Raw genomic sequence first — 14,826 nt, forward strand, 5'->3', positions numbered from 1 at the left:
GTTCCTGACCTTAAAAAGCAGACAGTCACTAATCTATATAGTACAACTTGAGGAATTCTGGGAAGATATTCTGATCTCAGTAACCCTCATTTCTTCCTTTCCCAATGCTCTATTCCCACGATTTTAACATTTTCTTTCAACTTTAAGAGACCCTTCTTGCTATTTTCACAGAGGCATTCAACAGTATTTCACTAAAGTGTCAGTATTTAGCATTTCCCTTCTCCAGAATGTTTTATTCTAAAAAGGAACCACCTGCAGAAGGCAATGTTAAATATAAGAACAAATCTATCTTTGTGGCACTTGACATGCAGATGGCCTTAAAAGTTAAAGGCAGTGAAAACTGAAGTAGAGATTAGATTAACTTTCAGTCCAAGGTTTGTTTTTCTCTTTCTAGCGGAATGGGTAGATGTTAAGTACAGTGTGCCAACAAGCGATAAAGAGTATTCTCCAGAGGAAGTAGCAGCGGCAATTAAAATTCAAGCCATGTGGAGAGGAACATATGTCAGATTGCTTATGAAAGCGAGAACACCAGGTATACTCTTTCAATCATTTATAAAATGAACTTGCATAAATAAGTGAAGTGAAAGTCGTTCAATCGTGTCTGACTCTTTGCGACCCCATGGACTGTAGGCTGCCAGGCTCCTCTGTCCATGGAGGCCTTAATACTGGAGTGGGTAGTCATTCCCTTCTCCAGGGGATCTTCCCAACCCATGGATGGAACCCAGATCTCCTGCATTGCAGGAGGATTCCTTACCGTCTGAGCTACCATGGAAGCCCCTGCATAAATAAAGATGAATATTTTTTTGCTGCTGCTGCTACTAAGTCGCTTCAGTCGTGTCCGACTCTATGTCGGACGGCACCATAGACGGCAGCCCACCAGGCTCCCCCGTCCCTGGGATTCTCCAGGCAAGAACACTGGAGTGGGTTGCCATTGCCTTCTCCGGAATGTTTGTTTACATGCTAACAAAAAAGTATTTTAGGTTCATTCAACTCTATGGCTCAGCTAATTGTTTTTAATTCTATAAATATTGAAATTTCTTGAGTTCAGGGTGCGGGTAAGTATGCTCAAACTCTTGTTCCTGCAATTTACTGCAGTGTGGCTTTAGTCCGTGTCTGGCACAGACTGAGCACACAGCAAATATTGGCTGAATGAATGATCAGCTGTATTTTCCCTGTCTTTTGTGAGTTCTTTAAAAACAGGAAACTGGCCTTTTTCCCATTCATCCCCAGTGCCTAGCGGAATGCACAGCAGTCAGTTTCAGCTAAGTCATAGATAATTTTACATTTCTAGGCCATTTTTCAAAGTGAATGCATGAATGAATTAAATGAAGACGTTTCCATGTATGTCTGTGGTATCATACACTCAGCATAAAATGCATTCAAAGTGTATTATTATATTTATCAAATCAAATATATTTTTGTATATGAAACTATTTTGTAAAAAGATCTGTTTTATCAGCTCAAAATAAAACACTGCAAAGGCAAAAAATTATATTGAATTGTTTTCATTCTGGAAATTTTGTTGACATTTTTATGTAAAAAGCCTTGCCTCCCATAGAATTCTTTGAGTATTTTGAAACATTTTGTTGCAAAAGTATCTCTGAAACATTTAATGAGCAATATCAAAATGTTCATCAAAGCAGTAAAAACTATAGATCCATAAATGTTAAACAAACAGACTGCATTGCATAGTTTTGTGATAGAAAAATATCCCTGTTGTTTGTCCATATATACTGTAAAAAGTATATTCATATAATAATTTTTTTCTGTTTATAAAGACAAAAATGAGCAGCTTTTTAATAGTATTTGTGTTCTCACTCAACATATAATTATTGAATAATTCTTGTGTGTGCAGAACTAGTCTATGTTCTGGCCTTATAGAAATTAGTAAAACTTCCAAAGTTTCTGCTCTGATGAATCTTGTGTTATAGTGGTCCCAGGCATGGAAAGTAAATATATTAAGATAATGATTTCAGATACCAGTCAGTTCTATGAAGAAATTAAGATAATTAGAAAAAAAAGTCAGTTTCTGACTTGTTAAATTTGAGACGCTTATGATGGATTCACATTTTTTCTTGTCAGATCATCTCCTCTTTAAGCCTTTTGTGGATTATGCTTTAGGTTAAGCTTCAGTGAGATCCCATTAGCCACTGTTCTTTAGAAAAAAATGGATGGATTATAGTTTCTGATACAAGGGCATTCATAAGGACTTTTCTGCTGTGATAAGTGATCTTTTGTTGTAAACTCTTTGATGAGTATATTCAATTAGATCAAAGAGCATTTTATGATTTTTTAACGAGAGATGAAGAGAAACAGCATAAAATGATGATCAGAACTCTCAGCTAGAGGTTCATAGCTTTGTATTTTAAACATGGTTTTATTGCTAGTAAAGCTTCTGACTCTGGATATCACCTTACTTGTGAGTTTCAAGTGCTTCACCTGTAAAAGAAGGGCTTAGAACAAGATGATTTTTCAGGCACCTTACAGCTTTTATATTGTTATTTTTAGATACAAAGGAAAATGCCAGTGTTGCAGATACTCTTCAGAAAGTTTGGGCTGTGTTGGAACAGAATATGGAACAGTATGCAGTTTCTCTCTTAAGGTAAAGCAGTGTAATGATGTTTTTTTTAATTGCAGTATCTTGGTATCCGCCAAGTTCCAGTTCAAATGCCACCATATTTGTAGGGTTTTTCCCTAATCACTGAAGCTAGAAACATACCATTGCTTCTGAACTTCCCCACTTACTACTTCTTATTTGTCTTCACAGCACTTATCTAATATTCTAAGCAGGAAAACTCTGAGAAGCAAAGCAGAGTTTCTTGAAGTCTTTTGGTGCTCAAGAAACACAAGTTAAAAGTTTAGGACCTGCTAGGGGAGACTATTGCTATTGTTGATGTCCAATTGCTAATCTGTGTCCTACTCTTTGGCAACCCCACGGACTGTAGCACTCCAGGCTTCAACAGTGAAAGTCATCACTTGAAATCCCTGGAACAGCACTCTAGAAACAGGGACAAGTGTGAGGTAAATTGGGCCTTAGGAAAACTGCATTTTAACCACAAATCTTCTTGGAATGACTCTGATGCTAGGAAAAGACTGAGGGCAGGAGGAGAAGAGGGCGACAGAGGATAAGATGGTTGGATGGCATCACTGACTCAACGAACATGAGTTGGAACAAACTCTGGGAGATAGTGAAGGACAGGGAAGCCTGGCACACTGCAGTCCATGGGGTTGTAAAGAGTCAGACATGATTTAACAACTGAACAACAACAAATATAAAAAAGAGCAGATCATTTTGATGTAGGAGCTAGCAGACCACATCTCTAACAGTAAGTATTATGGAAATGCTTAAGAAAATAAAGAATAAAGAGAAAATAGATTAAAAGTTTAGATTAATAAAGCACAGTTAAATGGAGATTACATAAATATAATTTCTAACAACTGAAATTTAAAATGTTTTAGTTTAACAGCATATCAGGTAGAATAGAGGAAAAGATTAGTGAACTGGGAGATAGGTCAATAGAAAAATAGTGGAAAATAAGGAAAGAACTAAAGAAAATGTAGGACATGCTTAGAAAGTCCAATATTTATATTATTATAGTACCAGAATATAAAAATATAATAGCTGATAAATTTCTAAAACTGATAAAATACATCAGCTTGTATTTTCAAGAGACTGTATGCAGAGTCTGTGCAGGAAGAACACAAAGGAAACCATACCTAGACTCATCATAGTCAAACCACTAAAAACCAAAGGCCAGAAGAAAAATCTTCAAAGTTACCAGAAAAATAAGACATCATTTTCAAAGGACAATTCGACTAATAGCTACATGTAGTGGTAAAATCTTAACCTTAGCAATGCAAAATGCAGAAATTGGGTAAATGGAGCTACAGAGTTCTAAGATTCTGGCATTACAGCAGAAACAGTAAAAGTAATAATCTAGATGAAATACTGATAAGGCAAGGATGCATAATATATTCTCTAGCAATATGCTAAATGGATCAACCAGCGAATTTAAGAAATAAGATTAATATTACACATCTTCTAGAGAACAGAAAAGAAGAGGAAACATTTACCAACTCAAAACTTTAATTTTAAAATCTCAGCAAACATAGTAAAAAAAAAAAAAATGAAATTGCAAACCAGTCACCCTCTTGAAATTAGATGAAAAAATGTAGCAAATCAAATTGGAATTACATAAAAAGGTAATATCTTTCAATTAAGTGGGTTTCCCACTCTGAGACATGCAAGAGTGGTTTAACATTAGGGAATGCATTAATACGGCACATTAACAGGGAAAAAGAATAAATCATTTGGTCCTCTGGATAGGTTCACAAAAAAAAATTTGAAAAAAAGCAACACAAATTCAAAATTTAAAAATTTTTAGCTAACTAAGTTTAGAGAAGATTTTCCCTAATATGTTATGGTACCTAGTATATGTTTTAAATTACTGTAAACATAATTAGTGGTGAAAGTTTAAAAGCTTTTCCTTGAGCTGGGGATTGAGACAAAGATGCCTGCCCAAGCACTTCTATTCAAGGTAATCCTGAAATTCTGAAAAGAGCAAAAAGGTAATAAAGCAATATAAGTGTCAGTAGAATTTGAAGGGAAGAAATAAAACCACCATTTACAGGCAACATGGTTGTGTATATAGAAAGTACCAAAAAAATGCCACATGAACCAGAAGATATAACCAACCTGGTCTTTGTTCTTGTAATTATTTTTAAAAGCTTTTTAATACCCTACTTCCCTGATGGCTCAGGGGGTAAAGAATCCACCTGCAATGCAAGAGACACAGGGGATGTGGGTTCAATCTCTTGGTCAGAAAGATTCCCTGGAGGTGGGCATGGCAACCCACTCCAGTATTCTTGCCTGAAAAACCCCATAAACAGAGGAGCCTGGCAAGCTACAGTCCAAAGGGTCTCAAAGAGTGGACACGACTAAGGACGCTGGTGTGCAAATATAAACTTATCATTTTCCTTCCACTACCAAAGACCAGCATCAGAAAGAGCAGGTGAATCCTGTCCTCCCTGAGGATTTCTATGGCTTTGCTTCCCACTGACAGTACAGTCAAGCCATCCACCATCTGGAAGCCAAGAGCAACTCTAGCTCTGTCTAGACCTCTACAGAGAGCCACTGTCTATGACCATTAGAGCTTCTCTCCCAGCTAATACTCAACATTATACAAAAGACCTGAGACTCCTAGTGCTACTGAGGCTGGTTCTGGTTCCTGGATGGGTGGGAGCTACAGGACCCAGGATCTCTCTTATCATTTCCATTGTGTTCCAGAATATACCACAGCCTTCCAGTGGGGCAATCATGGAGAAACATAGTTGCACTAGAAATCATGTACAAGGAAAACTCTGGCACTCTCCCATTGTTCATGGCCTTTGCTTTTAGGGTTTATTTTAAAATCTTTTCTTTTTGCAAATCAATTCCTCACTGTAAACTATGTTCTATTATTTATTCTCTACATCAAATCCCCAGACTTTCAGTGGCTCCTACTCAGTTTTATTGCTAGTTTTCCTGCTTCTAATTTTCTCACCCTTATAGCTTGATCTTTGGTGCTGATTTCCCATCTGTAAATTTCAATTACTCCCAGAGTCATGAATTAGGTTCTCCTTCAACTAAGAACTTCAGATAACTTTGGGCACTTTCGAGAGACATCATGGTTGACCTGAAATGGTCACCTCTGCCTTTGAGCCACACACAACGAGCCTTCATTTGATGAAGTACTCAATCCATCCAACAGTGAACTGCCATATTTTATGCTGGGGTTTTTTTTGGTGGCGGCGGGGGGGGTGGTTCTTTTTTTTGTAAATAAAATTTATTTCAAAAATTGCTTTTGCCATTGGTACTTAAATTATTTTTACCTTTCCAGACTTATGTTTAAAAGCAAGTGCAAATCTATGGAATCTTATCCATGCTATCAAGATGAAGAAACTAAGATTGCTTTTGCTGACTATACTGTGACTTACACAGACCAGCCACCAAATACTTGGTTTATAGTTTTCAGGTGAGGCTATCATATATTGGCAAATAATATCAGCCCTAAGTGGCATAAAATATTCATATATAGAGAGTTTTATTTGTGATAGTAAAAGTATGAACGTTTAAGTTGCTTTCAGAACTTAGTTGAAATTCCTTCCATATCTGATGTGCATAAATGAGCTATTATAGAAATTTTATCTATGTTTCATTAAACAAAATATGAAGAATATGAAGTAACTATTAGATCTTTTGATGAATGTGGCTTCTCTGATGGTTCAGCAGGTAAAGAATACACCTGCAATGCAGGAGATACAGGAAATGCAGATTCAATCCCTGGGCCAGGAAGATCCCCTGGAGGAGGAAATGGCAACCCACTCCAGTAGTCTTGCCTGAAAAATCCCATGAATAGAGAAGCCTGGTGGGCTACAGTCCATGAGGTCTCAAGAGTTGGACACGACTGAGCAACTAAGCATGCACACATAATATAATAAACTGATATGCTTTTAGTATAGAAATAAATCATTTAATTTCCAAGCAATAGCATGTTAGAGTCACAAATTATTTATAAATAGGATTTCTTAAAAGGTTAGTATTTGCATGAAAAAAAAGTATAAATTATTAGAATTAAATTATTATTAATTATTAATAATTAAATTAGAATTATAAAGGAAAACAGTATGTGTAACTTTAAGTTATTTGCAAATTTAAACTTATTTTTTTATTTCTTGGCTTCAAACCTAATTTCAGACTTTCTTTATGATTCATACCAAGGGAAACTTCACTCTTTTGTAATTACAGAGAAACATTTTTGGTTCCTCAAGATATGATTTTGGTTCCCAAAGTATATACTACACTTCCAGTCTGTATGCTCCACGTTGTTAACAATGACACAATGGAACAAGTGCCAAAGGTGTTCCAAAAAGTGGTACCTTATCTTTATACCAAGAATAAGGTAGGTTTAAATTGATTCTCCTCATTTGATAGAATGGCAGTGAGAAGCCAGCACCCTGAAAGTTTCCAGCAGAAGGTAGAACAGATGTGTTTTCAGTCCATAATAAGGCTCTGGTCTTTCTGCAGAGAAGTCTCATGTATTTGACAGCAATAGGTACTTAATGTGAGTGCCAGAACATTCGCCTTTTAGTCCCCTTCTTATTGTTTCACCAAAGAAAATATGACAAAAGGAAAATGTTAGAAATCTCCATTATTAAAATTATAAAATCATACAAACCCTTAAAATGAAAATGGAGGTAAAGAGCACAAATCATCATCAGGTTGTCTCAGTTTCCCACTGGGTATTTTATTTGATTCCTAAATATGTTTGAAGATTGTGTTTATACAGCCACTCACCAAGATTTGGCCTAGATTTCGTTTTGAATATAAAAATTTCTTACATTTGTAATTGGAAATCAAACGTCTCAAAGATCCATAAGAAAAAGATGATTTCATTCAAAGGGAGATTCTACTAAGTTCACAGATGTTATTAAATTCTAGAGATGGGCTCTTTACTTCACCAGGTAAGTATACTAATACTGATCATGTTAGTCATTGATACTTACTTTTGGTAGAGATCTTTAGTTGGATATTTAGTTGGAACCACACAAGACTCTGATCCTTATTCACATGTAGCATACTTTGGGTTTGGTTTAGCTTTTGCTTAGTAGTTCCACTGTAAACCTCTCTTCCTTGAGTAAACGTTAAGTTTTGGGGGTAGCTTTAAATGACACCATTGAGTCACTATTCAGGAGAACACTCTATCTCTGTTTAAATATTATTTCTAAATTGTAAATTTGGAATTGCAGCAAACATAGCCATTCCCTCTCTCAAATACTTCCTGTCTTCTACCCTCTCATCTTGTGTTTTTTTTAGAAAAAAATAGAGAGAATGTGGAGGAAAGTATAGAGCTGTATGAATAGCAAAATAGCTTCTCTTGTCCTTTTTGTGGTATGGTTTTCCTTTCATCATGATTCTTGGTCTTCAAATGTTTCTCCAAGTTACTAAGCTCTTCTACAAAGTAGTTCCCAGAACTGCCTTGAACAGAACAGCCTTGAAAAAGACTTCCAACCGACCTAAAGGATAATCATTGCCCTGTTGTTTTTAGTCTATGATTGCAATAGCATTTTGGCACTTGCAAAGGCATTTGACACATATGTAGCCTATTTTAGGTCAACTTTTTCTAATGTATATCCATAGAACTAGGGTCTAAGTTTTAAAAAAAAATCTGGTTACACAGTCAATCCTTCAGAATAATTTGACATTTTTTTTCATAATTTTTCAAAGACCATAACCTGTGATTTGAAATAATTAATGTGTGGTTTCTCAGTACTTGGTACTCTGTTGTGTTACACTTTTATTCCAGAGTCTTGAGATCCTTTAAAATTGCCCGGTTCTCTCTTAAAATTCTATCACTAGTTTAGTTTAGATTATCACTTATCAATATATCTATCCTACCATTTTATAAATATTTTATTCTCTCTCAAAATTGTTCTCTGAGTCTAGACAAACATGAAATGAGTCACGTAATTTTGTTTGACTTCTTTGATACATTAGTCCCACAAGCTCAAATAATAAAAACAGCAATAAATCTTTGCAGGTAAAAATATTTTAGTATACATGATTTATCTCCCTTTTCTACTTGCCCCAAACATAATATCAAAGGTCTTTATAGGTGTTGCAATTCTGAGCTCATTACAGGTATTGGGATTTTAGTTACTATCCCTAGACATTTATTAGAGTGTTATGAATTCATTCTGTCTTGTGTATGTCTAATTTTTGTTTCTGGAAATCTAAACACATCAGCTTCCTTTGTAGCTCAGTCGGTAAAGAATCTGCCTGCAATGCAGGAGACCCGGGTTTGATTCCTGCGTCGGGAAGATCCCCTTGAGAAGGAAATGACAACCCACTCCAGTATTCTTGCCTGGAGAATCCCATGGACAGAGGAGCCTAGTGGGCTACAGTCCATGGGGTTGCAAAGAGTCAGATATAACTTAGCAACTAAACCACCACAAACACATCAGAGAGTTTTCTCTGCATCAGAGAGCAACTGGAATACAAAATCTGTATTTTTCTGCCTTGTTAGAAATGTCTGGAATCATAAACTCAGAATTGCTTTGAACTTCTGTGTGCTGTCACTTTCCCAGGTTCCTTAAATGCTTCTTTTCTCCACCTTAAAAGCTCATCTCCAGGCTCTCAACTGGGTTCCATGGAACCAGACCTCTGCTAATTCAATAGCTTTACTTGCTACTTGTCATACCAAAGGAACTATATTTCCATAAACTCTTCTGCTTTTTTTCATCTCATATTTAGAAAGGTGATTCTGAAAAGACAAGGAAATGAAGTAGGAAGCTATTGGGCTAATCCAGGAGGCAATGATAAAAAAAAAAATACTAACTTGTCTTAGGTAGCATTAGAAGAATTACAAGGAAATGTCATAATCATCTACCACAGTTAAGCATTTTTTAATGGCTAGGGACACATACAAACAGAAATATTAGAGTGTTCGATTTTCTCCAAAAAAACATAATACTAAGTGATTTGTCACTTATCAAGAGATTTGGAGATTTTTATGTATATTAAGATAAAGCATTTTAGTACTGTGAAACCATATATAGCAAGGGGCCTCCCAGGTGGCCCTAATAGTAAAGAACCTGCCTGCCAATGCAGGAGATATAAGAGACATGGGTTCAATCCCTGGGTCAGGAAGATCCCCTGGAGGAGGGTATGCCAATCCACTCCAGTATTCTTGCCTGGAGAATCTTATAGACAGAGGAGCCTGGCGGGCTACAGTCCATAGGATCGCACAGAGTTGGACACAGCTGAAGCGACTTCAGTTCAGTTCAGTTCAGTCGCTCAGTCGTGTCCGACTCTTTGCGACCCCATGAATCGCAGCACACCAGGCCTCCCTGTCCATCACCAACTCCCAGAGTCTACCCAAACCTATGTCCATCGAGTCGGTGATGCCATCCAACCATCTCATCCTCTGTCTTCCCCTTCTCCTCCCGCCCCCAATCCTACCCAGCATTAGGGTCTTTTCCAATGAGTCAACCCTTCGCATGAGGTGGCCAAAGTATTGGAGTTTCAGCTTCAACATCAGACCCTCCAATGAAGACCCAGGACTGATCTCTTTTAGGATGGATTGATTGGATCTCCTTGCAGTCCAAGGGACTCTCAAGAGTCTTCTCCAACACCACAGTTCAAAAGCATCAATTCTTTGGCGCTCAGCTTGCTTCATTGTCCAACTCTCACATCCATAGATGACCACTGGAAAAACCATAGCCTTGACTAGACAGACTTTTGTTGGCAAAGTAATGTCTCTGCTTTTATTTATTTATTTTTTTTATAAATTTATTTATTTTAGTTGGGGGCTAATTACTTTACAATATTGTAATAGTTTTTGCCATACATTGAGAAGAATCAGCCATGGGTTTACATGTGTTGTCTCTGCTTTTAAATATGCTATCTAGATTGGCCATAACCTTCCTTCCAAGGAGTAAGCGTCTTTTAATTTCATGACTGCAGTCACCATCAGTAGTGATTTTGGAGCCCAAAAAAATAAAGTCTGATACTGTTTCCACTGTTTCCCGATCTATTTCCCATGAAGAAATAGAAACTAGAAATAGAAATAGAAACTATGGACAGAGGTTTGTGACATTGTACAGCAGACAGGGATCAAGACCATCCCCATGGAAAAGAAATGCAAAAAAGCAAAATGGCTGTCTGAGGAGGCCTTACAGATAGCTGGGAAGAGAAGAGAAGCGAAAAGCAAAGGAGAAAAGAAAAGATATTCCCATCTGAATGCAGAGTTCCAAAGAATAGCAAGGAGAGATAAGAAAGCCTTCCTCAGCGATCAATGCAAAGAAATAGAGGAAAACAACAGATTGGGAAAGACTAGAGATCTCTTCAAGAAAATTAGAGATACCAAGGGAACATTTCATGCAAAGATAGGCTCGATAAAGGACAGAAATGGTATGGACCTAACAGAAGCAGAAGATATTAAGAAGAGGTGGCAAGAATACACAGAAGAAGTGTACAAAAAAGATCTTCATGACCCAGATAATCACGATGGTGTGATCACTCACCTAGAGCCAAACATCCTGGAATGTGGAGTCAAGTGGGCCTTAGAAAGCATCACTACGAACAAAGCTAGTGGAGGTGATGGAATTCCAGTTGAGCTATTTCAAATCCTCAAAGGTGATGCTGTGAAAGTGCTGCACTTGATATGCCAGCAAATTTGGAAAACTCAGCAGTGACCACAGGACTGGAAAAGGTCAGTTTTCATTCCAATCCCAAAGAAAGGCAATGCCAAAGAATGCTCAAACTACCGCACAACTGCACTCATCTCACATGCTAGTAAAGTAATGCTCAAAATTCTCCAAGCCAGGCTTCAGCAATACGTGAACCGTGAACTTCCAGATGTTCAAGCTGGTTTTAGAAAAGGCAGAGGAACCAGAGATCAAATTGCCAATATCTGCTGGACCATTGAAAAAGCAAGAGAGTTCCAGAAAAACATCTATTTCTGCTTTATTGACTATGCCAAAGCCTTTGACTGTGTGGGTCACAATAAACTGTGGAAAATTCTGAAAGAGATGGGAATACCAGACCATCTGACCTGTCTCTTGAGAAACCTGTATGCAGGTCAGGAAGCAACAGTTAGAACTGGACATGGAACAACAGACTGATTCCAAATAGGAAAAGGAGTTCGTCAAGGCTGTCTATTGTCACCCTGCTTATTTAACTTCTATGCAGAGTACATCATGAGAAACGCTGGGCTGGAAGAAACAAGCTGGAATCAAGATTGCCGGGAGAAATATCAATAACCTCAGATATGCGGATGACACCACCCTTATGGCAGAAAGTGAAGAAGAACTAAAGAGCCTCTTGATGAAGGTGAAAGAGGAGAGTGAAAAAAGTTGGCTTAAAGCTCAACGTTCAGAAGCGACTTAGCACCACCCATATATTGGAAGGCAGCTATGCTGACCACTATACTATCAACCCTAGTGAAACCATATATTGTATCTTTGAAAACTAGTAACAATATTACTTACTTCAGTGTAATTCTTCTTTGTTGTAGAAAGGCTACACATTCGTGGCTGAAGCATATACTGGTGACATGTATGTGTCATCCTCACGATGGAAACTGCGCCTCATTGGTTCTTATCATCCACTCCCGTGCCTGTCTCGAGACCCTCCATGTAATACCTTTGCCATAAAGGAAATCAGAGATTATTACATGCCCAATGATAAGAAAATTATATTCAGGTATGTAACAGAAAGGAAATGCATTCCTTTAAAATATCTTGTTTTAAATAGTTGACTTTAAATTTACATATTTTATTTACATATTGATATTATCAAAAATAACAAATTTTTTGGTAAAATCCTAATTTTGAACTTCAGTTTTATACTTTTTTGAAAACAGAGAGCAATATGATTGTATAACTGTTATGTAAGATCCAGCCCATTTTGCACGTGTGGTTTCTTGGCCCTCATCCTATTTTTGTTATTGTTCAGTCGCTCAGTTGTGAGCGACCCTATGGACTGCAGCATGCCAGGCTTCCCTGTCCATTACCAACTCCCAGAGCTTGCTCAAACTCATGTCTACTGAGTTTGAGCTCATGTCCATCACCATCCATGTCAGTGATGTCAAACAACCAACTCTTCCTCTATCATCCCCTTCTCCTCCCTGCCTTCAATCTTTCCCAGCAACAGGGTCTTTTCTAATGAGTCAGCTCTTCACATCGGGTGGCCAAAGTATTGAAGTTTCAGCTTCAGCCTCAGTCCTTACAATGAATATGCAGGATTGATTTCCTTTAGGATTAACTTGTTTGATCTCCTTGCAGTCCAAAGGATTCTCAAGAGTCTTCTCCAACACCACATCAAAAGCATCAGTTTTTCGGTGCTCAGCCTTCTTCATGGTCCAACTTTCACATCCATACATGACTACTGGAAAAACCATAGCTTTGACTATACAGACCTATATGACAAAGTAATGTCTGTGCCTTTTAATATGCTGTCTAGGTTTGTCATAGCTTTTCTTTCAAGGAGCAAGCATCTTTTCATTTCATGGCTGCAGTCACTGGTAGGCCAGTGAAATGTCTGAGAGACATTGCATAGGGGCGCTGGGCTGGAAACATGGTTTTGGAAATGATTATTCTATTTCTGCCCATTGAAGTGGCTGGGAAAGTTTGTACAAAGAGAGTCAGATTCTGGGCAGAATTTTAAGATTCTCTGATATTCATGAGAATGTCGATCTGAGAGAAGTCTTGAAAAACACCCCTGAACTAGGAGGTACAAAAATTATTATGCCCATGGGGAAAAGTTTTTGAAGAAAGAAGAAATGAGGGTTGATTCAACCCTGTCAAATTCCCCTGAGAGGTCAAGGAAGATGAGAACTGAGATTTCTCTAGGCTAGTGACAAGCTGTTTGAAACCATGGCAAGAGCAAGTTTAGCACCTTGTTGGGGGCAGAGTGGGGTGTTGTGAGTGAATGGAAGGTGATGAGCTGAGACAGTAGAAGTTGACAACTCTCCTTAGACTGTAAGCAGGGAGTAAAATAGAGCTGAGGCTGAACAGCAGGGTTGGTTGAAGAGATTTTTCAGTTTGGTTTTTGTCTTGTTTTGATCTGTTTTTAAACAGGTGAGACCTCCACGGGTACAAAAGCCAAAATCAAGAAGTAGTAAAGTGAGGAAACTTAAGATACAGAAGAGAGAAGATAGAAAAGCATATTCGTAGAGAAACTGAAAGTTTATAGAATCTTGAGCATTTGCAACGATTCACCTAAAGAAGGAAAGAACCCCAACAAAAAGACTAGAGATCTTAGACTGTATTAAGGGACAGAGTTAGGAAGGAATTAGACTGCATATTTTCATTCTTTTTCCAAGAGGTTCCCAACTGGCATGGTCAGAGGGTGAGAGCACAGGTGACAAGTACTACTTTTGATTTCTACTCTTGTGACTCAAAGAAAACACTTGACAGTGAAGTTTTGAAAGCTGCTGCCAATTGTGCTCTTTGTTCCGCTGGAGAGGAGGGCGTGATGGAAAGGTGCGATGTGGCATAGTTTGCAATCTATCAGATTTTATCAGTGAGTGCATATCATATCTAAATAAAATGTTACATATCTCTGCTTGGGATGTGACAGTAATAAACACCTCATATGTAATTTCATTAAACGTTACATATCTCTGCTTGGGATGTGACAGTAATAAACACCTCATACGTAATTTCATTTTACCGGAGCATACCGGGATCTTTTGCCAAAGTCTATAATAGCACTAACATTTCCAGGATTTTAACTGACTGTATAAAGTAGATTTACTTGTAGATTATCACGTCAGTAAATGATACAATTTCCTTAGTGATTTGAAGAAAAGCCTGTTGATAAAGATGAATGTGTTTTCTTTTCAGGTATTCGGTTAAAGTTGCATTGCCACATCCTGTTACAATACACGTACGCACATCCAAACCAGATGTATTCATCAAGCTACAGATCTTAGAAAATGAAGAAGTTATCGTGAGCTCCACAGGGAAGGGTCAAGCTATCATACCGGCAATTAACTTCTTGGGGAATGAGAAAGCCTTGAGCTCCCAGTGTAAGTGTGGCTTTTAAAATTGGTTACATATAGATTCATAAACAGATGTTTATGTAACTGATGGTAAAAATGTTTTAAGATAAAATAGCAAGTAAAATCGGTAAAATTTGATACCATAGTATTTTTCGAAAACGATTGCATTTGTGCACGACATTAGTCCCTGCAGAGCAATAGATTTGTTATAATTGTACTTTAAAAGCTTTATTACTTGAGCCCTCTGAGATTTTCTAATAAGAAATAGATTTTTATTATT

At 37.5% G+C, this 14,826-nt stretch overlaps 1 protein-coding gene across 8 annotated transcripts in view; it reads left to right on the plus strand.

Moving 5' to 3' along the window:
* Window positions 1–14,826, plus strand: part of ADGB (androglobin) — a 176,823-nt gene that overhangs the window by 107,432 nt on the left and 54,565 nt on the right. For all 8 annotated transcript variants that reach the window (XM_081529900.1, XM_081529904.1, XM_081529898.1 and 5 more), the window contains 6 exons: window positions 395–532; window positions 2,509–2,602; window positions 5,880–6,014; window positions 6,788–6,941; window positions 12,057–12,244; window positions 14,389–14,573. In XM_081529900.1, the coding sequence (XP_081386026.1) occupies window positions 395–532; window positions 2,509–2,602; window positions 5,880–6,014; window positions 6,788–6,941; window positions 12,057–12,244; window positions 14,389–14,573 (894 nt within the window). The remainder of the gene's footprint in view (window positions 1–394; window positions 533–2,508; window positions 2,603–5,879; window positions 6,015–6,787; window positions 6,942–12,056; window positions 12,245–14,388; window positions 14,574–14,826) is intronic.

This window comes from Giraffa tippelskirchi, chromosome 9, assembly GCF_054371585.1.
Source record: "Giraffa tippelskirchi isolate mGirTip1 chromosome 9, T2T-mGirTip1v1.2.pri, whole genome shotgun sequence".
NCBI lineage: Eukaryota > Metazoa > Chordata > Mammalia > Artiodactyla > Giraffidae > Giraffa > Giraffa tippelskirchi.